Source organism: Alligator mississippiensis, chromosome 5 (genome assembly GCF_030867095.1).
Source record: "Alligator mississippiensis isolate rAllMis1 chromosome 5, rAllMis1, whole genome shotgun sequence".
NCBI classification, from domain to species: Eukaryota; Metazoa; Chordata; order Crocodylia; family Alligatoridae; genus Alligator; species Alligator mississippiensis.
In genome coordinates, this window is record NC_081828.1 from 202,138,617 (window position 1) to 202,166,403 (window position 27,787).

Sequence of the window (27,787 nt, forward strand, 5' to 3'; positions counted from 1 at the left end):
TTTAAACTTTCATGATAGGTCATCATAAATATTCATGAATTGAGAATGGATCCAGTCAGAACTCAGGTAGAGATGAAATAAAAGCATATGCGATCAACCAATTCCATTCAGTGTATGATCTTTTGGAAAATGATGCTTTTGAAAAATGTTGATGTATTTAATGGCAACAGAAGGCAAGGTAGATGCACCTGATAGGCTAACTAAATCAAAGATGGTTAAGTTTTTCTAAGGAGCAACTTACTTCATCAGATGCTATGAAGGGAAAGCAGGAAGCAGAGCTCCTAAGTAGAAAGAAGCAATTACAATGTAAAGGGTAGGAAACAGCAGTGGGGAAAAGGGATACTTCTGGGAGAGGCAACCTGGGAAGGAGAGAGAAAGACAAAGTAGTTAACCCATTGAAGGTCATAGGTGTTATAAAAGCTAATCCCAATAATAGGATAAGGATCCATAATCTTGGTTTAGGCCACACTTAACACTGTTCAGTCTGAGATGATTTCTTTTTCCTCAAATTCCTATTCAAGTTATGTTTAATTTTTTTTTTGTGTCTAAAAACAGTTACTCTGAAGTCAGCAATGAAATATCCAGGGAGGTAATATCTCTGTGCTATAGAGATTGGTATGTCTTTCAACAATTCATGTCAGATTGGTGGTCATTCTTTCTTACACATAGGGAATACCCTGTCTGTCCAACATAGACAGCAGAGGGCCCTGTAAGCAGTCAATGGTGTATATGATATTGGTAGAGGAGCAGGTAAATGAACCCTGAATGTTATCATACATGTTGTTTGGTCTAGTGATAATGTGGTCTCTCTTGATGAAGGGGCACAGCTGGCATCTGGGTCACAGAGCAAGGCATCCAGAACAAGATCTGGATGCATTAAGTAGCCTTTTGCTGGAGAGTTGCTGTTTCAAGTTGAGGGGATGTTTGCGAGCCAGGAGAGGTTTGTCCCCCCACACTTAGATGATTTGAGATGATCATCATTTTTCAGGAGGTTGGAGGTTATTAATAATGTGTCTAAGAGGGATTCAAGCAGGGGTCTGTATTTGGGATTCTCTTGTCTTTGTCCTGGGGTTGATATTGTAGCAGGTTGGAGCAGGTTCTGACTGGCTCTGTTGATTTGAATGGTTATGGTTTAACGATGGTATTGTAAGTGTAAGAATTCCTGTTCCAGACTCTTAAGGTATATATCCTGGTCAGTGGGATCAGAGCAGATATGACAGTAACGTACAGCTTGGCTGTAAAGGGTGAAACTAGTAGTGTGCTTAGCATCAGAGTTGCCGGTAGGGAGGTACCCATAGCAGTCAGTTGGTTTTTGGTTGGTTTGCATAGGATGGCTTGAATAGGGATGGTCCTGCCTCATGCAAAGGGTTGGACTAGATGACCTCTGGAGGTCCCTTTCAGCCCTACTTTTCTATGATTCTATGATACCACGTGAAATGAATTTGCTGGGTGAAATATTTCAAAGTAAATTTTATGGAGAAATGGAAGTTGTTAAAGTCCTGGTGGAATTTCTCTAGAAATCCCTTCTCACATGTCCACATTGTGAAGATGACATCAAAGTACTTTAGGTGTACCAGGGATATGAGAGGACAGCTGTAGAAAAAGCAGACTTCAAGGTCTGTCATGGATACATTGTTATATTTGGGGGCCATACATGTGCCCAAGGCACTGCTGTTACTTTTTAGGTATAGGGAACCCCCTGATCTGAAGTAGTTGTGTCTGAGGACAAAGTGGTAGAATGCACTGGAAACAGAAGCAGTGTTCTCGCTGGGGATAATGTTCTTCATGGCTTGTAATACATCCCCATTGGAGATGTTGATGTACAGAGATGTGGCATCAACATAACTAGCATGGTGGTGGCTGGAATTTTGTCAATGGAAGCTAGTTTCTTTAGGAAATCTGTGTATCTTTCAAGAGCCTGTCAGCTCCTGTGTCATATGGGAAAAGGTTTGAGTCAACATTGCCAGAAACTCTCTCCAAGATGGTGCCAATGGCAGATACCGTGGGATGTCCTAGGTAGCCAAGTTTGTGGATCTTGGCTAATAAGTAAAAGTTGCCTGGCCTAGGCTTTCACAGGGTGGAAGCATTAAGCCTCTCCTGAATGACATTGGTTGGAAACCAGTTCACAATTGTCCCTGGACAGAAGTGTCCACACATACATAGTTAAGGGTTCTAAATTGAACCATCACCTCTTTGTGATTACATTGCTGCCAAAACACTACCGGGGGTGGTTGACTACCCAAGATGCTGCCACCTTCCAGGGTTCAGTGCCCAGAGTTTCCTCAGGATTCCTTTACAGACAGGAGGAGAAAGATTGCAATTGGAGCAGGGGCTTGGAGTTGGGAGGTATGACCAGGTGCTAGGGTTCTGTGTGGACCCCTGCTTGTGGTTTCCAGGGGGCTGGGTGCTCTGCCCCCTCCACCTCCCCCCTGACAAACTCCCTGACTTTTCCAACCACTCAAGTATCTTGTATTGCCAGGAATTGCATAGAGGTGTGTGTGTACTGTAGGGTGAAACCTGCAGAGAAGGACTGACTACAAGAATGAAGAGCAGAGAGTGAGGAGCAATTAATAGTCAATAGGCTAATTCACTTTACATTGAGCATAGAATTGACAGCTGTTCTGTTGTAAGTGCCCATTGTGTCATGGCTGTTTCCCCACCACTGCAACCCAGCAGTTTACAAGGGTTTACCACTACAGGCACAAGCAAAGAGCACCCCTGCACCCCAGGAGGAGGGGAAGTGAAGCAGTTTGGGATGCTTGGAGGAATGAACAGACACTAGGCATGGTATGCACTATGTCTGTACACAACATTAAACCAGTTCAAGGAATAGTGTCTCAAAATAGGCCTTGATTTTCCCAGTGTGCCTTTGAAACATTCCAGGAAGTTTAAGCTGCTCTAAAGTGCCATGCACATATAGGCTGCATCCACACAAGTGTGATGTTTGTTTCCCTGGGGACAATAAGCAGTGGCACACCTTGTGTCACTGCTACTTTTCCCCAGGGAATGCCTGTGCCACACACACTTTGACACACAGCAGGTTATGCCAGGTGGGGTAGGGGAGGCTGGGGCCAGCAACTGTGCTGACCCCAGCAGCCTTACCTGAGATCCTGGGGGCTGGAGAAACTGTGCAGTGCACCCATGGTTCTGGACAGCATGCATTGCCACCACATGCACGGCTCTTCTTTTTTTCCACATGGGTTTTTTTGACCCAGGATCTCCTGGGGTCAAAAAACCCTCCTGCGCTGCAAGGTAGCAGCATGGAGCATGCCTGAATGTGCAGTGTGTGACACCGTAGGTCAGTCTGCGGTGATATATAACATGCAGCTGTGCTTATCTGGACACAGCCCTAGAATTGTGGGGCGCTGTTACAGGTTACCTTTCAAACATTTTAAATCAATGGAATGCTACACCATCATAAAATTAGAAGAGTTTCAGAACAGTCACGGGTTAATGCCCTGAGTAAAATGGATCAAAGATTACCCTCAACTGAAGTGACAACTTTAAAACGTTTAGAGGATCCTTAGCATGGGTTAACACCCTTTAATGGGTGAATCCTCCTGTTTCCAGTGCCTTTATGATGGTTTAAAAGTAACCTGTAAAAGTGCATTTGGAATGTGCTAGCATGTGCGAGTAGGGGCACATAGGCAGGGCACACTCAAGAGTAGGAGCCTCAGCAGTAGCAAAGGCACAGTGTAATCCATGTGGTGGGAGGGGGCTAGATAAGGTGCCCTAAATATAGTCTGTCATTTCACCTGGCTGGAAAAACCATGTCCAGTAAGTTCACTCTATCTGCAGTCCAAATCAAGCAATGAAGCTTTCAACCTAGAAGGTTTTCACCCTAATGGTGACCAGCCAGAAGAAAGGAAAGCATTAATGGGCAGAGAACTTGCATGATTTGATAATGACACTGCTGCAATTAGTGACACCAGACATACAGGAGAGGCACAGCTCACAGAGAATTGTGGTGGCTACATTTTGTTTTGGAAAGAAAAGCCAAAAACAGACAGATATCCATGGCATTCATTGTCCTATCAAGTAGAAGGCAGGGTTGTTGGCAATGGCTAAAACTTCCATGTGCTAATAATTTCCAAGTCCACATATGAACAAAGCGTGATGTGCTGTTGACTGCAGTTGCTAAAGCAGGACTGGGAGCAGCTGTTTTAGACAGTGCCAATATCAAAGTTTTGGCAAACAAATTGAGTTATGCTACTGCTGAAATGCAAAAGATTGGAAGGTCCTTAACTGGATCATTATCCCGCCTACGGCTGGGAGACATTCTACCCATATTACAGTAGGTTACAGAGGATAATGACTAAGTGATCATCGCTGCCATTGACTCCTGGTTCTAGCTTGCATCCAGGCACAGGCCCTAAGTAAAAGTATAGTTATTCAAATAATTTGTTCAGGCTTTCAGGATTGCTTTCCTATAGAATTAAAAAAAATTGTATGAGATTAAACCTCTGTGGCACAGCTGTTTGCAGCCCAGCCGGCCCTGGCTCTGGGTAGCTGCTGCCAGCCAGGAGCCTGGGCTGCTCCCAGCAGGCAGCTGGTATGCTGCAAGCCCTGCTGGGAGCAGCCCAGGCTCCGTTGCTGGCAGCAGCTACCCAGAACCAGGGCTGGCCATGGTGTGCCAAGCAAAATGGCCTCACGTGCCATGCTTGGCACGCATACTGGGGGTTGCTGACCCCTGTGCTAAACCACAAAATATGATGGTGAAGCTGTTCTGGGGGGTGTTGTCCAATGGATGCATCTGAGAAGCAGCCACATGGGACAACCAAAAGCAGTTTCACTGCCAAGTTTCTGGGTGTGGCACCCTCGGCAGGGGTGGGTGGAGCATGCCCTGAGAGCACATGCCCCCAGCAGCAGCAGGGATATGCTGTAGATATCACCAGAGTATAAATAATACAAAAACATGCATCTATATTTAAAGCTCAGTATTTTTAAAATGATTCCAAAAATAAATTCATCCAATGTCATTATTAAAAACCCTCTCAAATAAATTAAAACCCCCCTTCTCATGTCTTAACCTGCTCAGACTTGGAGGCCTGGCAATATGTATGGGGGCTGTCAGACTACTGTCAGACCAAGTAATTTCCTGAGGCAGTGAGCTACCACTGGAAATGTTCTGACACTGCCTCCCTTAAATTATTACTGTTATCTCTTGAGCTGTTGGGGTAAAAAGTATGCAGAACCCAACCCGGAGAGGATATTCTAGAGCCACACAAGGACCCTCAGGTGGAAGCTGTAATCCTTTAATCTATGTGCAGGTCTCATTTGCAGCATGCATTTAAGCGTTTAATAAGGGTTGCTTTGTTAAGATAAATGGAACAACAATTTGTCACATGCATTTTTTGTTTTTCACCTTGTTATCCATGTGGAAAATAAAGTGTTCCATTAAGACCGTTTTCAAGATTTCAGGTGAGAAGGCAGATATTTCAGAAAGTAGTTAAGATTTCACTGGGGTTTAGACAGACACGTAGGTTTAAGGAGTGTAATTCCCTATGTCAGGCCTATTTCTGTCCTGTAGATTATTTCTCATTTTTGCAAAAAAATGATTCATTTGAACTAATCTGACAGGACTGCCTGGATGTCCATTACTGTGCTACATTACAATTGCTTAAGAATGTATTGCAAGGGCACTGTGTACAGTTTGGGAAAGAAAATATGTGATTTGAATGATGGCCTGGGTGTGGGGGGAGATGGATTTTAAGGCTCACTAAGTAGGTTTTGGAAGACACTTGACAATTGTGAGAAGGAAAAACAAATGAGAACAACTGCTTGTGAAGCTGACATAACCTAACTGTGAGGTACATGTTCCTCTCTTTGGACTGGGAGTAGACTTGGCAAACACTAGCAATCAAGCCATCTGTATAACTGGATCAGATTTTCTCTTCCAAAATGGATCAATTTATTGGATTGGTTTGACAAGTGTGTTGGGAAATACAGGACAGATATTTTTCATCATTCTTTACTTTTATTATTGTTTCCTCTCCCCTTTGCCACTGTCCAGTAGCTTTTATTAGTTACCAAGTGTTAATTTGGTTATGCTGGGCTAAGAGGCCTGTCACATTATGAACTGTCATTCCCCAAAGGACCTTATCACACTGCTTTTATTTATACATTTCTGCCTTGTTCTTTTGATCTGAAATTACAAATCTAACTTTGGACAGACATAATCATTAGTTCAAGCCAGAGATAAGTAATCTGTTATCTTTGAGGTGGCTTCTGTATGTTATCACTAGTGAGATGCACTGATGAAGTTTGCAAGCGTCTACAAATGCAGCACTCATTGGAATGGTTACAAAGGCATCAATCTGAACTTGGATTGGGATCAGGAGCCGTTGTTCAGCCCTATTCTTTAAGTAATTGAACAAAAAAAGATTTTTACATTGTTAAAATGTATATTTTTCCTAGGTTACATCTTCATTGCTGGTTGCCACTACAGGCTTTTTCCCATATCTGACATAGAGGAATGTGCACGGTCCTTATGGATTGCAATTAATTCTACTCTCTCTCTCTCTTTACCACATCAGTAAAACTGAGAGACAAGAACTGGGTTAAATAAAGTCTTACATAGTGGTTTCCACCAATAGGTACTGGGGCTTTACAAAGGAAGTCAGTATTATTATCTCTATTTTATAGATGGAGAAACTGAGGTTTGGGGAGATGAAGGGATTTGGTAGGCCAAGGTCATCTCATAGGCTATTGGCAGAGCTAGTATCCTTCATTTCCTATTTACCTTTACCCGGATAATGGATATATTTTTGTATGCTACACCTGTGTAATCCCTTTGAAGGCAGTCAGATTTTATTGATGCCACTGAGGAAAAAATTTGACTTTCAACTTAATTTTGTGTTGCTGTGCCTGAGAAGGAAATAACCCCTTGTAAGTGTGGTTACCTGGGCCAGGTTGGAAGAACTGGAGGTCAGGAAAGAAGAACATATTTTTCTTGTATTTTGAGTAGATTAGCTCTGGAAATCTTTGACAGATAACAAAAAATGAACTCCAGGATGCTATATTGGAGTCACCTCTAAAAGTAGAATTGCCTTTTTTAAAAATCAGTGTATATTGTTTAGAGCTGTATACCAATTCTTGCAAGGTACCAAGTGGTTAGTATATTTTCTGTGCACTCTGATTTACCCCTGCAAACTTTTAAAATTTCTTTTAGTATTTGCCAGAAGTTAGATTCCCAGGACTATGTCTTAACTTTCACATAGGTATCTAATTTTCAAAAGTTCTAAGGACTCAGGAATTTCCACTTAAAGTTAAGAGATGTTTGTTTCTGTAGTTTCAGTTCAGGACCATATCTAATTAAAATATAGGCAGTCCTCAGACGTATGATGTAATTGGCTCCTGAAAACTGCATCTTAAGGGGAAACGTCATGACTTGGAACCAATTTTCCCATAGGAACAATGTTATAAATGGGGGAATGGTTCCTTTATGACACCCAATACAACTGCATCCAGCTGGTAAGCCTGTTGTAGTGAAAGAGGATGGGGAAAGGAAGGGGTGTGGGGCAGGGGGCAGATAAAGGCCCCCTGCTGTGAAGCTGGGGCTGGGGCAAGTTGCTCATCTAACGGCTTCCACCACTTGTCCGAGAGGGCATGGGGGAGGGGGGTCATGTGCCCCTGGATCTGCGCAGGGCGGGGTGGGTGGGGCCAGAGCTGCACCAGGCTGCACTTGGAGCGGGGGCTATGCCCTCCTGATGCTCACTTAGCCGGGGTGGGCGCAGGATGGGGCCACTGCATGGCCTCTGGATGAACAGTGCACAGTGGCAGGAGCTGCCCCTCCTGGCAAGCTGCAACTTTGTTTTGTGTCCGCCCTGCCCCAACAGGGCAAGTGGGGGAGGCGTGAGCCCCCGGATTGGGGTGGGGTGGGCACTGGAGCAGAGGCTATGGGGGGGCTGTAGCACACAGGCCCCCCGTCCTCCCAGATGAGCGGCAGGAGCTGCTGGATAAATGGCCAGATGAGCAACTTGCCCCTGCCCCAGCCTCTCCCTTACTGCAGGGGCCTTGATCTGCCCCCCCCCCCCAAACCCCTTCCTTTCCCCCTCCACTTCTACCACACCAGACTTACCAGCTGGATGCAGTTGTATGCAGTGTCAGAAAGTAGAAACCCATGTCGGAAGGTCAAAACAGGGTGTCAATTTATAAATGTCTTAAGTGCTGTTCCCTGTAAGTCAAGGACTGCCTGTAGTGTCATCCAACCCTCCTTTTTGTGACAACTCAGCTTTGACATGATCAGGAGAGCTAATTTAAATTATCATTGCTGTTGTTGGATTAGTGTCTTTGGGCTTTAATTGGTGCATGCCAGTTTCCATAAAGGGAGCAGTGATATATTCTGATGACATTACAGCCTAATATTCATCAGCACAGGCCGGAGGTGAAGCTAGCAATTTTGGCACCTTGGACAGAGTCTGTTGAGTGCCAGAAAGCAGAGTGTGGGTGGGTGGGGGAAGAATGTGGGGAGCAGTTTGGGATGCTGCTGGCACCTCCTCTAGATCAGCACCTGGGGTTGGTGCCCTGTTTCCCCTGCCTTAGGTATGCTACTGGCACAGCCATTTTATCTGAGGGGATAATTTAACATCCTTATATGAAATTTGCTATTGTAATAAAAATATGAATCTCATACTACAACAGGTACAGCTAGATGGATGCAAGACTTCTATGCACCATGATGTGAGGTTGAGAAGTGAGGGTAAATATAGGGAGCTGTGAAAAACGCTTAAGATTACAAATTCAGAATCTCATTTAGAAGAAGAAATCTATGTCAATATAAACTCCCCAGTAAAATATATATATAGGTATTTTTTCTTCAGATTATAACTTCATTGTTGTTAGCCCTTTTAACAAAGTACTTTTTACAAATGATATGAGAGAGATGGCTATCTGACTTAGAGAGAACTTAGAGATGTTTGTAAGCTCTGGCCTTTCAATTGAAAAATGATGTTTAGACTAGTGGTGACAGAGAGAACAGGTATTAAAGGATAATACAGTGGAAGTAAAGTGTTTTGTTTCAATACGAAAACACTGGTTTACACAGTAATGACCCTTGGGCAGGAGGAGGAATGTATTCTCCGAATGAAGATGGAGATTTTAGAGTTACTTATTGAGAATACTAAAGTATTCTGAAAGATGTTATATAGTGGGCTGTTAAGTTTATACTTAAAGTTTATAGCTGCACACATTTTTTTGGCTTCTAGTTCAGTTTGTATTGGCTCTGGAAAAATAAATACTTTTATGATAAGATGCACCTCAGTTTATTTGGGTGATACTGTCTGGCCTGGATATGTCAAATTAACTCTAAAAGAGTAAACTCAAGAAAGAAAATGAAACAGCAATGATGTGAACAACTTCAAAAGGGAGCAGGGTGGCACTTTATAGACTAAGGCCGTGTGTAGATGAAATGAGGGGCATGTGCGCACGACACTTTAAAGTAGGTTAAATGCTTTTGCACCGCTTTAATGGTGTTGGTGTTTGCACGTGTCGGCAGCATATTGCACACTAATTCCAGTTGCTGTAGCAAATTCAGTGGTATAATGCGCCTTAAATGACTTGGGGTGCAGCAAACTAAAACTCCTCCAAGGAGTTTTAGTTTGCTGTCCTACAGCCACAGAGTGAAGCACCAGGCTCTGTGCAGCTCAGGGGCTTTGCAGGAAGCCCGTGCAGGCAGCCTGGGAGCAGCCCAGGAAGGTAGGCTCCACCCTCCCCTCTCTGCTGCCGGAGGGGCAGGTAAGTCAGCGGGGTGTGCGCACGATCCAGGTTTTTAATCGGCCCTAAATTGAAGTGGTATTTTTAAAAACCCACCGCTTCTATTTAGGGCCCCCATTTTGTCTACACACCCCCTAATTCATGCAGAGAAGTATGAGCTTCTGTAGCCGACAGTCCATTTTGTCATTCATAGCATCTGATGAAGTAGTTTGTAGCCTATAAAAGCTCATGCCTCTATGCACACTCTGCCCTTCTTTCTGCCTAGCCTCAACCTAACACAGCTAACTACCTCTCTGGGCTTCAAAGTAGTTCGCTAACAATGACAAAATTATCAATGACTAGAATGGTTTACACTTCCTAAAGCCTGATGTCAGGGAATAAGCTACCTCAAAGACTGTGGAAAAGGGAAGAGGGTTCAGAAAAATGAGAGACTATCCAGAGTATTTGAAACAGAATTAGACTGAACGTATGACCTGAGTCTCAAAATGAGACACTCTTGTTCTTCCCCTCCTGCCACCACCTCTCGATGTCTAACATGCTCAGCTGTCTCCAGGCTCCCATTGCAGCTACGTGCTCCAGAGAGCAGAGCAGAGGGGAGAGAAGGGTCAGGATTGAGGCTAGGCTGAGATCTGGAAAGTCGCTATCGCGCCCCGTAGCCAGAGAGCAACGCTGCTGCTGCATTCATTTGGCCAAGCTGACAGGATGCCCAGGGCAATAGCTGTTTAAAATAGGCCTGCCCAGGTGAAAATGAGACAGGTGGTCGCACTGAGGAAAGAGAGAGGAGAAAGGGAGAGACTGCGGTAGGAGCAGTTGGTTTCTCTGGTGGAAAGTGGAGTTAGTTAAGCTGAGGACGATTTGTGAAGGGGGGCAGCAGTATCCATGTGTAGGACTTTTGTTAGTTTTTTGTTCTACGTGCTTTGTAGCTGACTAAATAATATCGTGTCTTGAAGAGAAGCGTGTCTGTCATTGCAAATTCTTGCTGTCACGGACTCCCAAAAGAAAACTCAAACAGGTGCTAAGTGTACCTCTGCCTTTAACACACCTGGGACTTCAGGGACGGCAGTCCAGAGATTCACCCCACACATTCACCTCATTTGGGAATTGTGGGGAAAGGAAATCTTGAAGGATCCCTGTGTGATGCCATGTTTCTTTTTGTACACCCAGAAAGAGGATAGAGAAGTGGAAGCATTGCACCATTGCATTGTCCGTTCGTTTGGTTGTGCCTCCAAGTCCAAATGGTCCCATTCCGCAGGTTAGGGAAGGTTTGCCACAGCAGCCGTGTAGGCCTCTCCACTAAAGCAACAATAAGCAAACGTGTTGTCACAAAGTAGAAATAAATGCAGGGACAGGGTTAAGGGCTAGTCTACTTTGGTTTTATAGAGGGCTTTGAACTAGTCAACATTCAGTACAACCAAATTGTAACTATACAAAACAGCTGAACAACATTGGCTAACTATTAGAAAACACTAAAGAGGCAATTGGAAAATATCCAGATCCCTATTCTTATCTTCTTATCGTGAACTTTAATATATAATGAAGTGGTTTATAATATTACTATTACCAAAGGGAATAATGGAATCTGAATATTATTCAGATATTTAAAAAGTACGTCAGGATTGTTTTTGAAGCTCTCCTGCCCTGCTGTTAATGACAGTGAAAGTCGCCTTACTACTTTCCTAGCCTGTGGAAAAACATTTTGGCCACAAGGGCAGAAGCCTGTACATGGGTTGGTGAGTCCCCATGTACATGCTTATTCTATAAGAATGATTAATACTATCATCAGGACATTTGGGCTTGTGGGGAAACATGCATCTTCAGCAACTTCCTCTCTTTCCCAAGGGTGTTGGCATTCCTGTCAGAGTTTAGTAGGCAAATGCTCTTTTGAGTTTCACCACTGCTGGTATTACAACTGCTGATAGCAGTGCACTTTTTTTTCTAAATTGGAGTGGTTTGGGTTGGTGGGGTGGATTTTATAGGGTGAGTGTGTACAAATGAGACTTGCTCAGTGAAAAGAAAAGCCATCAAACATGCATATAAGGCTTCCCTTGCACCTGTGAATATACATATTGCTATAGAAAACCCCTACTTGCTGACACCAGTCATCCCCCTAAATTTTTAACAAGCATCTTTAAGAGAAAGGATCTAATTAACACATAAGCCCTAGAGTCACAATGACAGTCTGCTTTCATGGTGATCTGTGAATAATCTGAGTTCCACCCGCTGATTTCAAGTAAAGCCCTTGAAATGCAAAGGGGTTTTTATATGAATAATCCAGAAACACTCAGATTTTTACTTTACTTCAATGCAGGAACATTTCTGGTTTACACATCTAGAAAAACTCTAAATTTATCTGGTGCCCTAAGGGGTACCTCTGTCTGTGTGACAGAGAGTCCCTTGAGCATTTTGGGTTAGAGCTGTAGGAATGTGAAGGAAAACTGAGGAATTCTTCCCTTACCAAGGTCCAAATGAGATATCCCATTATTTAAATAGAGATATCCTTGGGGCAGTATATGCACAGCATTGTATGAAAAATAAATAAAATTGTGCTTACTGCAGCTCAATTCATGAAGTGGTGGTGGTGAATACAATTATGATGATGATAATAATAATAATAATTACTAAATAATAATAATAATAATAATAATAATAAATTGAGCTGGTCTTTGGAAGAACAGCTTTTTATCTTAGCCTATTTAAAGAAATCACTGTTAATAGCATGAGTTATTTTGTTTATCCCTTCTTATTATAAACCCTGGATACCAAACTGATAGAGCCTGACCCTCTTTTATCTTTACAATTTCTACACTGATTTCACTGGAGTTGGTTCTGATTTAGAGTGGCCTTGGTGAAAACAGAATCATGGTTGTGAAATTTAATTTTATGAACTTTAGGGCTTAACCATGTGGAAAGTCAGTCTATAATACAAAATTTAAATAAAGATTTTGTATCTGTTGTATTCACTGGACATTCCTAAATCTTTTAATTATTACTGTTATTAATAATAATTTATTTTTAATTATCTTGTTTAGCTTCACCATCATGAATGGCAGATAAACATGGCATCATGACTATGTATTAGAGACAGAAATATAATATTCACAATACATCTTTAGAGCATTAAACAACTCTAATAACCTGAAACTTTTATAAATACAAATTTTGCATGTAGCTAAATGCTTTTTAAATGATGACAGTATTTTTGTGTTATGCTTGATTGCAACCTGTTTTCTAAATTAGAAAAATGTAAATGTGGCATTGACAAAACTTTAAAAGATTTAAGGCAGGTTATGTCAGCAACACATCAAAGTAACTCGCATCTATTTAATCAGCATCCCCTGGACTGTGTGCCTTGCTTCATTGTTTACTTTCAAATCCATAATAATGTTGTGTCCTTTCACTGGGCAAAGATTCATTTCAGAAACTAATGAATTTAAAAATATGCTTTTCCCTTGTCCATTTGATACAAAGCCCTGCAATTTGACTTTCATTGTTTGTTTCCCTCCTTGTATCACCAATCCTTTTCTCTCTTTCTTTCTTTTTACTTTATTACATTTTTTATTGAGGACTGAGATGAACTGGTTGCTGCATCATGGGCCCATTACACTTCCTAACAATTCCATTTACACCTTATTGTTTGTCTTATTGCTGGAAAATTCAGGTGATTCATCATGCCCGAAGAAGCACCTGATCCCAATTCCCTTGATATCACGATCGCTATGTGACAGGAATACAGTTAACGGTGGCTTTCAGACTCTAACAGGCCAAGGTGATAACTCTTTTGGGACTTTTAGCCTCTCAAGTATTGATGAGTTCCATTTTCGTAATGCTGTGTTTTCTTGCTTCCTTTCAACAGCCATCTGAGTGTGGAAAAGGGTTTGGAGTTAATAAAGGATGTGGCAGACCTCCTGAAGCTGCAGATGAGTGCCTTTGATGATATCAAGTACGTATATGGGGCTCATCCCTTTTATTTTATATGGCCTCTCATTATCTTTAACTCATCTCTTAAATTTTAACACCTAAATTCATCCTATGGAGAGGGAAAACAGGATATATTGACATTCTTTATAATGTTTTGTATATGGTCATCAATAGGTTCTTTAATCAAGTAAATGTCTAACAACATCCTCAGCTTATCACTAGGATAAAATAAAAGGAAAAAATGATAACATATCATGTCTTCAGAATATTATCCAAATCCAAACTATGCTTCACAGAGTCTATATTCAGGGAGTATTGAGCTCTGTCCCACAGAGGGAAAAGTAATGTCAGAAAGAAGTTAGGAAGCAGGAATGACTGAGTTTGAGTCCTGTGCTCAGAGTACTAGATTTTGTATCTCTCAAAGTTACGCACTTAACAGGTCACAGGCCTAGGTTTAGCTGTATTGCTTTATGATTCACACTGGCAAATGCCGTGCATGTTCCTGTTGTATATAAGACAGGTTGTGGCCTGTTGTATCTAAGCAGTAATTTTTGTGTGTCAGATTTTCTAAGACATTTAGGTGCGGATGTTTACATAAGGACTTTACCTCCTCCTTTTTAACACACCAAAATGCAGGCAATATAGAGAGAATGCTAAGTTTGAGAGAACTGATGGGAGAGGAAGGTTAGTTCACAAGAAGGTTTAGAAGAGTTCAGGGAAAACTTGTCCTAAGGGAAAGCTTTGTGGGGGTGGATAGAATCCATCTGTTTGAGGAGATTCAGGAGCTGATAGCTTGTGTTTGTTGAACTGCGTCACTGCATTGCTTCACCTTCCTTAGTCCGCTCTGCAGTGCCCTGAGGCTCTTTATATCTCATGGAACATAAATATTGTTATTTTTCTAGTGCTAAATCTTAGATTTACAGTGGGCAGATTTTGTAGATCAGTGGACTGCTCATTTGCTCTACATTATCGTATAGCTCATTGAACGCTAAGATTGCACAGTGGTGCTCAATCTATGGTTGATAGCCCAGATCTGGCCCCTTAAATGACTTGATATAGCTCACACCAAGGGGGATTAGCAGCAAGGAGCTTGGCTCAGTACATCCCCATCCCTGTTCTGTTCTGTGCCACTGATCCCCTCTGTAGCCCACTCTGCCCTTGCACTCTTCCCTCTGCCACAGCAGGCACTGCTCACCCTCTCCACCCCCTTCCCTACACTAGTGATGCTTACCAGAGCTCTGCCCACCCTCCTCTCCCCTTTGGCAGGTGCTGTTTATCAATGTTAAGCTGTCTTTCTCTCTCCCTCCCCTCCCTCTGACATTGGCAGCCACCTTTCTCCTCCTCCTCTCCTTCCCTATTTACCCTACAAAAGGAGCATGGTGGTCCCTGGCAGCCAGGTCCCAAGCACCCACCTGCTGTGCTAAAATGCAGCATATGTTAAGCAAGGGAGTTAATATCTCCTAGTAGTCACCACCGTTTTTGAATTTCCTGTCAGTCTCTTTGAGAAAACATGTCTATTTTGCCATCTATGTACCTGCTACCAAACACCCAGAGCTCCAATCTGGTACTATTTAGGAATAGGCATCCTCAACTGAAATTGCCAGGGAAAGAATAGAAAATTAGGCACTGTAAAAATACGTGATATCTTTCTTGAACACTGAGGAACTGAAGTAAATAAACAAACTGGGACATTTCTCTCAGGTTAGGCACTATTTAGAAAAGCTGGCTTTGTACAAGTCCATGGGGCCAGATGCAATGTACTTGAAAGGGCTGAGGGAGTTGGCTGCTGTGACTGAGAGCCGATGACCATTATTTTGAAAGTTCATGGCAACTGGGAGAGATCCAAGATGACTGGGAAAAGGCAAGCGTCTGGGGAACTCCAGACTGATCAGCCTCAGCTCAGTCCCTGGAAAAATCTCCAAGGAATCCATTTCCAGGTTCTCAACAAATCCATTTCAAAGCACTTGGAGGAGAAGAAAGTGATTAGGAACAATTAGCATGGATTCACCAAGGGCAAGGCATGCCTGATCAACCCGATTGCCTTCTCTGGTGAGGTGACTGGCTCTGTGGATGTGGGGAAAGCAGTGGATGTGATGCACCTTGCCTTTAGCAAGGTTTTTGATATGGTCTCCCACAATATTCTTGCAGGCAAGCTAAGGAAGTACGGGCTGGATGAATGGACTGTAAGGTGGATAGAAAACTGCCTTGATGTCTAGTTGGCAGCTGGTATCAAGTGAAGTGCCCCAGGGCTCGGTTCTGGGGCCAGTTTTGTTCAATATCTTCATTAACAATCTGAAAGAAGGGATGAAGTGCACCCTCAGTAAGTTCACAGATGATACCAAGCTGGGTGAAGCAGTAGATACGCTGGAAGGTAGCGCTAGGATTCAGTGACTTGGACAAGTTGGAGGATTGGGCCAAAAGAAATCTCATGAGGTTTAACATGGACAAGTGCAAAGTCCTGCACTTAGGACAGAACAATCTCTTGCACTGTTACAAGCTGGGGGCTGACTGGCTGGGCAGCAGCTCTGCAGAAAAGGACCTGGGGGTTACAGTGGACAACAAGCTGAATATAAGCCATCTTGTGTGCTCTTTTTGCTAACAGCATACAGAGCTGCATTAGTATAAGTATTAGCAATAGATTGATTATTTTCCTCTATTTGGCACTGGTGAGGTCACATCTGGAGTACTATGCCCAGTTAGCCCCCACGCTCCACTGTGAATGGATGTAGAGAAATTGCAAAGAGTCCAGAGGAGGGCAGTGAAAATGGTTCAGGGGCTGGAGCACATGATTTGTGAGGAGAGGCTGGGTGAACTGGGCTTATTTATTCTGAAGAAGAGAAAACTGAGGCAGGATTTACTATTCACCTTCAGCTACCTGAAGGGTTGATCCAAAGAGGATGGAGCTGGACTGTTCTCAGTGGTGACAGATGACAGAACAAGGAACAATGATCTCAAGTTGCAGCAAGGGAAGTTTAGGTTAGATATTAGAAAAAAAGGTTTCTCATGAAGAGGATAGCAAAGCATGTGGACAGGCTATCTGGGGATGTTGTGGAGGTCCTTGGAGGTTTTTAAGACCTGGCTAAACCAATACTAGGATTATAGTTGGGGGCTGATCCTGCTTTGAGCAAGGAGTTGGACTAGATGACATCTTGAGGTTCTTTCCAACCCTAATTTTCTATGATCCTATTATTCTGTCAGTTTTTTTAAAATTTCATACATTTTCTCCAATATTTCAAAAGCATTGGCAATTTGAAAACAGCCCAATCTTGTTAAAGAAAGTTGCAAGCTATCTCATTCTGTATGACCAGAATCCTAAAATGTCTATGTCAGTTTTTCCATCATAGATTTCTTACATTATATTCTTTAGATATAACATCTTAATAAAAATATCTGGAAATAGTAAGAAAATGTAACACCTTTATTTCCAACAAGGAATGTAGTTCATAAAATCATGATGGGGGGAAGGCAGTGGGAGTGGTAGGGGGGGAGCAGAGGTTCATCAAATAATGAATGTTTTGGTCCTTTAGCTAAAAAGAAAAGGGAAATCAATAAAACTATTTGGTTCAGGCTGAAGCAAAACCAAGAGCAAAACCTGTTTTCCAGTCATGTAAATAAACCAAAATTGTTACTTTGGAAATCACTTGGAGGGGAGCTCTCTGTCACTGAACTCAGTCCCCTGCTGTAGCAGACAGCCACATCATGTAATCCCATTCCAGACCCTGAGCAAACCCAGACAGGTTTAATATGACCCAGAAAATAATTTCTCCCAATGTCAAAACAGAACCTTTCAACATTAAAAAAAAAAATCCTCTGTTTTTTCCATGTGAAACCATTTACCAAATTCAATCTAAATTTGCACGTAGTTTTGTTTCTCCCTCCAAAAATGTATTTTTGGAGAATTTATTGTTTTCTGGAAAAATTTTGTACAGCTCTTCAATGTTCTGTGTAATAAGATTTTTTTGGAGCTAAATGATTTTAAAAAATAGTGGAAGTGGCAGGCTTATTGGATTCTCTACAAAAGTCTCTACAGTCTTTCATGAAGAAGTAAAGCTTTTGTTTTTTGGTTGTTAAATGCTAAATTGCTAAATGACTCATTCCTGAAATTGGTCTTTGTTTCTTTCTTAGAATTAAATGTACTTCAAAATTTAAAAAATTGCTGGAGAGAAGGAAACCCAAACTAAAAGTTAGACCTGGGTCTGTCACTCATGTAAATGGACAATACCATGGGCCAGTTCTCTACTGGAGACAATAAAAATGCTGCTCCATTATCTTAGTCTATTTACAGCAATAGAACATTTGCACCTTCCTTATCAGCAGAAAGCCCGTAAGGAATGTTTATCACTGTACAAATCAAAACTCTCTGCAATATGTATTTGCAATCGCTGCAATATGTATTTGCTGTAGTAAAACATGGCCTTCTGATGCCATAGCTGTGAATACTCTTGTCTGTTTTGTGGATAGGTGGGATTAGAGAAGTTGGTTTCCTTGAATCTATTCATATATATATAAAAGTAAGACTAGGCATAGCTGAACAGATAGCAAAGTTATTCCATGTAAATACTATATTAAAACTCAACAGTATGGATGACAGAGATTCCAAATAGGATAGAGCTCATTGTTTTTATTAACGTTAACCGCATCTATACATGAGGTTTACTGTAGACTAATAAGTGGTGGAGTAAAGCATCACTGTCTACACATGTGACGGTATGAGGCCTCAGTAAACTAATTTACATCAGCATAAGATAGTACTACCCGGGACAGTATTATCTTTCAGCAGGGTAATTTACTGCAATTAAATGCACCTATAGGCGCTGACCCTGGGTGTAAATTGCTCCCAATCAGCCAAGCCAGCTGGGGGCCAGACTCCTGCCTGCTGCCTGGTCTCATGACTGCACTTTCAGCACCCTTGTGCTCCAGCCAGCCCCTCTGCGACCAGATGCTTCCACCCAGAGCCTGGGGCTGACTTCCCTGTACCCAGGCCTGCTCCACCCTGGCTCAAATTGCTTCTATCCCAGGTGCACATGTATACACTGCACACATGTAGACATTGTGCCAGGGAGTAGTTTAGTTTGGCTCAAACTGTTCCAAAGTTTATTCTTCTGTATTAATGCATGTGTAGATGGACCCAAAAGTTTTTAAAAGTATATCAGTTCTATGCCTTTATTTGAATAATATTTATAATCTACGGGAAACTAGAATGAAATAATTTCCCTAAACTCAAGTCAGTGACAAATAAGTGTATTTTGTTAAATTAATTAGATGCTTTAGCTCAAATTCAACTCCAGTTAAAGTCGTGTTGAATTTAGAGAGACTTAGATTTTTCAGCAGGTTGGTCAGGCATGACTTGCCCTTGGTGAATCCATACCTTTGTAATAGATACCTTTAAAAAGTCTACATTAAGTAAAGAAATTAAGTGGCATGGACTTCTTCCTTTGTGTCACCGCTGCATAGTAATTATAAGAGAAATGTATGAATCTGAAAGAGCTGGTTAGCTTTTGAGTAACCTCACAGGGAGAAGCTTCAGGAAGGACTTGACTTAATGATTATCCGTAATCTACCTTTGACATTTCTAAATGCAAGACCCAGACCTCTCAGGAAATATGACTTTTATTTAGCTTATGCTATCAAGAGATTTTTTTTCATCAGAAAATTCTCAGCAGATAAAAGTACTCCATATTTTTCTCAGGAACACAGTTAGCATTTTTAACATAATAAAGTACATAAATTGATGGGAAATGCATCTTGCAATTTTGAAGTCAGGTATAGGAGTTAGGAATATGGTAGAAGAGGAGAGGAAAGTGGCATCCTTGGTAAATCAAAAACTGACATGGAAACACAAAATGTGTATGTTCTGAAAAGGCCCAAGTTAGGCATACCAGGCAGTGGTAGGCAAGGGAGTGATATGGACCCTATTCACATCTACCCACCTCCAAATCCCCAGCTGCAAGAACCAGGTATACGTTAGAGCTGTGTTAACTGTGGCCACTCTCAACATGAGATAAGATTGAGGCTCAAAATGTGCCTCTGGAACTGTAGATAGATATCCCAACCACTCTGTTATTGCACCCCAACATAACAGATGGCCATTTCCTGTGTTACAGATTCTGAAAGTAATAAAAGTGCTCAGGAGTAGATGCAATCAATTATACGAATGAAAAACACAGGGTTAATTTCAAAATACCTACATAGTTAGTAATTAATAAAAAAAGATTTCAGGAACAAATTTAGTTTTAAAGTAATCCTGAACTTGGAACTGGTTTTGGTCTTTTTTTTATTTTTTGTAATATAGTAATTTAGAAAAAAATCTTTCCATGAAGGCAATCATTGTCTTGCGGCTAGTTTTGCCTACAGTTACCTATAGTACATGCCTGTATTTTAGCTTCTCCTACTGCTTGGGAGTTTGGCTGAGTGAATTGTTGCTTTTGTAGCTGATTCCCATGTTATTTCTTGATTAGTTGATGCATGGTGGTAATCAGCTTATCTTATCTCCTCTCTCTCACAAACCTGCCAACTTTAACCGATGGCCTGGGATTCTCAGTATAGCCTCAGGCTCGGCTCCTAGAGTGTGCAGTCCACTGCTACACTTGGTTTATTGTCAAGTTTGCACTGACATAAACTTTGCTCACCCTGTGAAGCAGATGAGTGTGGAAATATTTGGGGAATACGTAATTAGAAATGTTTCAACACTGGAGAAAAGATCCAGCATGTTAGCTGTCACTTTCAGATCCAGCCTGAATTTTTATGGAAGTACTAGTTATGCTTAATATGTTTTGTTAATGGTTATGTAGCTGTCAAATAAATTCCATTATTTCTTATTACATCATTAGAGACCATTAAAAGGATATTAGCATGCTGATGTAATTATGCAAGCAGACGTAAAATGACTTTAGTTATGATTTTATAATCTAATTATAGATGTCCATGGCCTCTGGTGATTGATTGTTGGACTGGTATCATATGGATTGTAGTCATATGGGCTGTAATACTAGGAGGCATGGCATTTTGAAAAAATGAATGGATTCCACCACTATGTGAACTCTAGTAGTGACCTTTCTTCTGTATTTACAGTTCTTCCACCACCATAGGCTTAACTTACAGAAAAGAATGTTTTTATCAAAGAAAATCCAAATGTAATAAAAGGCTGTAAAATCTAGTAGATCACCTGTAAGTGTAATAGGAAATATATTGTAATTCTGTGGCCTGGGCTACTTGGTTATCACAGACAGTTTTCCTGGATTCTTCTGACACAGCCAGTGTGATTTAACTCTGTATTTGTATTTAGTGTTCTCATATTTGGGACATTTACCTAAAAAGTTGCTGAAGAGATTTGCTGGACTTACTTTTCATTGGATAGCTTTCAGTACAAAGAAAATAAAAGGGAATGGCCCTGTCCATGCCTATCAGACAACATTCTTGACCAGTGATACTTATCCTACAGCCCATAGGCTGGATTCAGCCTATGGAGCCATGTCATCCAGGCCATGGGACCCACCCTCCACAGGTATGGAAATTTGGTGGTGGGAGAGAAGTGGAGTGGTAGCTTTCACAGCTGTAGCAATTAACATTGCCACTGTTTCCCTTCTGCTAAATATCCAGATGCATGGGGAGCCCTACAGGCCAGATGCTATTGCCCCATGTGCTGGATCACGTTGGCATTCAGGGTCATGCCACAGCTGGATCTGGCACATGGGCTTGGGTATATGCATGTTCTTGTGCTGCATCCAGATCTGATGTTTAGGATCAGACTGGCTTACAGGGTTGTACCTGCAGAATAACCCTGTGTGCCAACCACACACTGGGTCAGGTCTGCAGACCAACCCACACACAAGATCTGGCCCATGGATCAGTCACCACTCATCCAGCTTATGAGTTTCGATAGGTTGAGAACCACTGTTCTAGACTGAGTTCCCTAGCATTTTCATAGTGTGAAAGATCAAGACTGAAGTTTGTATTGTGAATACCACAGCTCCTGATGGTGATCAAACAAGTTCCCTGTAGCAGCTACTGAAATTGATTACATGAAGAAGCATTATTAGTAAATTTTAGCCATCTTGAAATTCTGTTGAAAAAAAATGTTAATTAAAAAATCTTTTTTTCTTGTCACTTTATTTCCTTTTCCCCCTTGAACCTCTGCTAATGATTCTTTGACATCTGTATCTCTTCTCCTTCACTTCTGTTCTAGTACTTCACCAGTTTCTCCTGCTGTGCATCCTTCCATGTTTCTATGTCATTTTTGTCTCCTACTGTGCCCTGTCATATTCTAGAGGAAGCATGCTTCCTGGAGAGATCATAGTTTTTGCTTCTGAAAATTTGTCTTCTCTTAGACTACTACCAGTAAGAATAGGTGGGTTTGGGATTCTAAAACGGGGGATGGGGAAGTAGCAACTGGTACTGCAGGGGTGGATGCATGCCCCCATCCCCCACTTCCTGGGGTGGAAAGATCATACTGTGAGAAAAGCAACTGAGGACTTTTTAAAGTCCTTAAATCAGGTAAGAATGCCCCTCCACTCTCAGTACCCACTCCTTCCCCTGGGCTTGGCCAGAGACAGCAGCAGAGGTGGGTGGGTTCCCCCTCCCTGATCCTACTTCCAGGCTGCTGGGGAAAACCCAGGGGGATTAGGCAGGGCAGGAAACCCAGCCATTGCTGCTGCCTCTGTTCCCTGCTGAGCCTAGTGCTTCACACAGCTCGGCTGGAGCATGGCAGATGCAGCTCTAGAGCCCTGTCCCTAACCAACCTTTGGGCCAGCTATGGTGATGAAGGAGAGGGGGTGGAATGAAGAGGATGTGTAGCTGAGCACAGATGAGAAGGAGGGGGAGGGCTGAAAGGTGGGGATTCTTATCCACTTTGGATACTCAAAAAACCTTAAACTGCTGTTCCTTCAGTGTGGTCTGAAACAAAGCGGTGCTGCTACACCATTGGATGCCCTTTGGATCCTCCCCTTTGTTTTGTTTTGTGATGCGAGGACTGGGAATAGAACTCAAACCACCAAATTCATGGCACCTATGACAATGAGCGGGTATCTGCATACATGTGATCTTTCTTTGCAAACAATACTCTGGCATGCATCAACCAACGCATCTCAAGCAAAACTAAGGAAGTTATTCTCCCTCTGTACTCGGCATTGGTGAGGCCGCAGCTGGAGTACTGCATTTGGTTCTGGGTGCCACACTTCAAGAAGGATGTGGAGAAGCTTGAGCGAGTCCAGAGAAAAGCCACTTGTATGATTAGAGGCCTAAAGAGCAAGCCACGTGAGGAAAGGAAGACAGATAAGGGAATGTTCAGCCTAGAAAAGAGAAGACTTCGGGGGGATTTGGTGGCAGCTTGACCCCAGCAGTCTTTCCTGGCCAGAGCAGGGGGGCTGGACCCGATGATCTCAAAAAGTCCCTTCCAGCCCTAAATTTCTGTGAATCTTCTGCAAAATACTAAATTGCCCGAGTCAACAGCAGTAGTCAATACCAACATGTAATGTAGACATATGAATATAACTATGTTATGCTAGGAAGGAACAGGTTATTGGCAATAAGTTGTAAACACTGATATGCAGAGGTTTTAAAGCCACAAAAGCTCTTTCTGATGGTTTAATCTGATTTCCAACATTATAGAGCCATAGCATTTCACTCAGTAGTCCTGCCATTTTGCCCAGTTGCTTGTGATAGATTTGTACATATGTTATACACCAAACATTACGTTAATAGACCATCAGTAGGTTGGTGAGTCAAGTATGCAAAAGCTGGGTAGAGTCAGAACTAAGGTTGCCCACATGGCTTTAATTTAACTTCCCTTGTATGTGTGCATTATGATTAGAGCTTGGCTTTCTAGAAGTTTTTCATTCCTAGAGTAAGCGGATCCTATGTACTGAATGAGGATACTATATGATCATTTAATAAAAGCTAGTCTCGTAATGCATACCTGTACTATTGTAATGTGGACTAAATTAGGAGGGCTGAATTTGGGCTGGTCTTAGTTTATTTCAGCTATTGATCTATAAGAAGACCTTACAGAGCATGTTAACTGTGACTTCTTAAAGGTTTAAAAGGATTTTCACAAGGACAGTGAAAGGCACATCCTGCCAAATCTCAAGTGCCTGTTACAAAGCGTAAGAATGGGTTAACGTTTCAAAGAAAAGATTTCAAGTTCTTGGGTTTTTTTAGCATGGGTCAATCAATGTACTTTTCCTAACCTCAGTTTTGGAAACAGTTGGAATGTTTTATTGCTGAAGTAAGCAAGTGAGCCCCAGGCATGGGAAAATGCTAGCACAAATAGTGAAAGTTTGGTAAAGCTAGATGCATCCAAGGAAAAAAAATCCTATAGTAGAAAGCATTTGGGTGACCATAATCATAGAAACATAGAGAAGTCAGCCTATAAGTATATAAGGGGTGTGCACCAGGAACTGGGAGAATATCTGTTCACCAGGGCACCCCATGGCATGAACGACACATGCCCCCAGAGGCTTGAGGGGCACAGTGGTGGCAGGAGTGCGGTGCCGCTACTGGCAGCATTGGTGATAGCCAGCGGGGATCGCAGACCGCCTACAGACACTGCCAGCAGTGTTGGTGGCAGGGTGGCAAGTGGTGACTGCCCACACTGACACTGTTGGCAGTGGCTTTTTGTAGGGGGTGCAATGCCATGCTCAGGGGGTGCACGTGCACCCATGTGCACCCCCTATGCATCACCCCTGCCCCATGGGAAGACTAGGTCCAACAGTCACAAACTCTTGGAAAACTGTTTTAGGCTGGACGTAAGGAAAAACTTCTTTACTGTCCGAGGCCCCAGGGTCTGGAATAGATTTCCCTCCAAGGTGGTGCAAGCAGCTGCTCTGGATTCCTTTAAGAAACACTTGGATGCCTATCTTGCTGGGATCATTTGACCCCTGCTGACTCCCTGCCCTTTGGGCAGGGGGCTGGACCCAATGTTCTTGTGAGGTCCCTTCCAGCCCCAGTGACTATGAAATCTATGAAAGTAGGGCTGGAAGGGACCTCCAGAGACAGTATCATTATACAAACAATCCTATACAAATCCATTGTCTAACCCTATTACAAAACTACACAGTCAACCCTGACAAAACTACAAGATCTAACACCCTGAATTGCCACAGGTAAAGGAGGGAGATGATGATTGGTGCTATCTTTCATGTCTTTAGTAAATATGTATGTTTATGTTGCCTGTTGTGTCCTAATCATGCTATAGAGATTTTGTTCATTGTTTGTCTAACACCGGAAAAGTTTACCGACACATGAAAATCTCAATTAGCCATTTAATCATATTCAATCTTCCAGAACCTAAACGCTGAGACAGTAGTTTTATGTTATGCTGACAGTCTGACTTAGTACCTATGTCCTAGATATAAACATCTTAGAAAATTACTGGTAGCTTTACAGGTAGAATGGTGTGAAACTGGTTTATTTAACCCAGTGTGCAGATTTGCAGGGCAATAGTAAGGAGTGTCATCTCCTGGTTTATAGATGTATTTTATGTAAATCTTGAACAGATTAACTGTTTTTAAAGCCCAATAAACTTAGAATCAGGCACTGACAGGCATGGCCTTCCTTATGAATAGTGATGGTCCTTGCATTAACAAACTAAAAATAATGCTATGAAAATGCTTAAGCTTTAACCTTGCAAAGGTCCTAACAGATGGATCATGTATCCCCATTGATTAATCATATTCACTTGTGCAGTGTCAGGTGGTTGCCCTTCTGATTTTGCATATTTGTGTCAATGTTTTCACTCACTCAGAATGAATTCAAATTATTACACCTGGTACAAGGCACTAGAGAATTAGGCCCTAAATCAGTAAGCACTATCACTTAATATACTTTTATTAGTTAAAATACAAATCTTCCTGCTTATAAGTATACCAGCCAGGCTGCTGAAAGGTATCAAGATGAAGAATGCACATGAAAATACACATTAAACACAATGTCTTTTTCACAGTTACTTAACTTTGCTATTATTTGACTTAATCTCTGGGGAATAAAACAATAATCTCTGTACAGCAAGCAGTGTTTTGAGGGAATTTTTAGCCTTCCAGTGTTCAAACTCTACAGTTTAATGTTCAGAGAGTAAATTACAACACATGCATGTTTTGTTCTTCAAAAAATATAATTAGGAACCTAGTTTTCATGGCAGTTAAAGCTGACAAATTTCACAGATTCAGTGTGTTGAAAATGTCAAGTTCTGTGGCTTGTGACGGATTAATAGAAAACTTATTTAAAAACTCTGCAAATTATTCATAGACTTTGAGTGTTCATCAGATTGCATTTTGCAAAGAATAAAAATTAGCTAAACTGAGTAGAACATCAATCTATAAATTGGGAGGTGTTAATATTTTAAATAATTGAAATAGTAGGTTTAGTGAAAAATTTTCACCTGAAACCAAATTAATTGTAAAATCTTTGAAATCTTAATTCTTCTTTTTCTTCCTCCTCCTCTTCTTTCTCTTCTACTTCCTTTTCTTTTTCTTTTTCCTACTTTGGAATCAAGCTTCAGTAAATTTAATAAAGTATTTTTATATAAATAGCTTGATTCAGAGGTCTTCTGAATGTCATTGTCTTTAAGAAAGAGTATCCCTTTTGGGCCTATGTGTGATTTTTCTGTATATGTCCTGAAATTATTCTGTTGATGATGCTGTATCAGCCATAAGAAGTGAAACTAAGTACAGCAATGTCACTTCAGGGAGAGCCATTTCAATGGCATTAGTTTCATGATCACAGAGGCAAGGAGGGCAGTGCAGGGTGCCCAAATAATAATCTGATTTGTGTAGATCATCTGATAACCTCTAGAGGTTATACCTTAAAATCCTGGCTGTGTGTAGATAGGTTGCAGAGGTCTTTCTGAGCCACAAAAGAGGTAAAATCTGACCTAAGTTTTTGTTCTGAATGTTTGGTCTAGCAGGGTTTGAATGCTTTGAAGCTGTTAAGTTTAAGTGTTGTGTCCTATGTGCCTGTCAAATATACTAATACCAGTTGTGTAATATAAAGTTTTCTAATGAAAATGTAACCACAGTAGCAAACTACCAACTAAGTGATCATTCTGGGGCCTAAGTCAACTGCTGATTTATTTAATTAGTTAACACCAGCAGGCAGTTTAGGTAGTAAAAGAAATCGCACCTTCCTGTCAGGTTCTGGCCAATGTTAGATGCAAGATTTAAGCAACTATTGAGCTGATGAACTACAACAATTGCTGTCTATCTGTATGTCATACATCTGTTGGTTTTATATTGCTTAATGACAGAAGGTTGAAAATAAGAAGCTGACTCATCCACAGCAGGTATAAAATATATAAATACAGGTATACTGAGCAGGAGTAAAGAGATTGAATTATTTGGCACTAGTGCAGTTGCCACTGGAATATATTTTTCTGTTTCTGTATTTGTTATTCAAGCAGGTAAAATTGGAGAGGGTTCAGAGAAGTGGCAGGACTGGAAAGTAGGCTGGTGTTCTGACTAATGCTGCTTCAGGGAGTTTACAAATTCCATGCCTAGTGGTCATGCTGCCTCCAGACTAGAAGCAGCATAGTTGTGTTTACATGATGCGTCATAGGCTAATTAGTAAAGCTGAGTGACAGTGCCAGTTAGCCCACCGTGTGTTCATTAGCCTGCTCACAGTTCAATTTGGACAAGACAGCGCTGCTTACAATTTAGGAAGGAAAGCATATTTGAGGACACCGCTGTCAGGGAATGAGTTTTCTGTTTATCCATAGTCTAAATGGCCTAGGGGTTGACACCTTTCTAAGACTTGCAGTGGCTTAGGCTAGATTGTTTATCTGCTTATCTGGAATTATGTTTATGGTAAAACATAACATGAGAAAGTGAGCCATGTAAATGTATTTCGGGTCAGATTCCCCACTAAAAACTGACTCTGCACCATTTTGGTGATATAAAGCATGAGTGGGACTTGGTTTTACTGGTCAATTGAAATGGGTTTAGAGCTGATTTAAGTCAGAGCACCAGTGGATGCCCATCCACAACACATCTCTGGCTCTGCGTTGCTGCATCAATCACGTATCCCATATTATGAAAATGCCACTATTAGATTTTTTTCTGTAAGTACATATAACATCTATTTGTATGTTTATATAGTTGCATATAACAAAGTATGTGTTTATAGAAATGCAGAATCCTTAATTTTTCAACTCATTGATGAGCTGTGG

At 41.6% G+C, this 27,787-nt stretch overlaps 1 protein-coding gene across 1 annotated transcript in view; it reads left to right on the plus strand.

The window, feature by feature from the left end:
* The window catches only part of PTPRN2 (protein tyrosine phosphatase receptor type N2), a 1,024,661-nt gene that overhangs the window by 459,455 nt on the left and 537,419 nt on the right, over positions 1-27,787 (plus strand). The window contains exon 10 of the mRNA XM_019498778.2: positions 13,568-13,654. Within this exon, the coding sequence (XP_019354323.2) occupies positions 13,568-13,654 (87 nt within the window). The remainder of the gene's footprint in view (positions 1-13,567; positions 13,655-27,787) is intronic.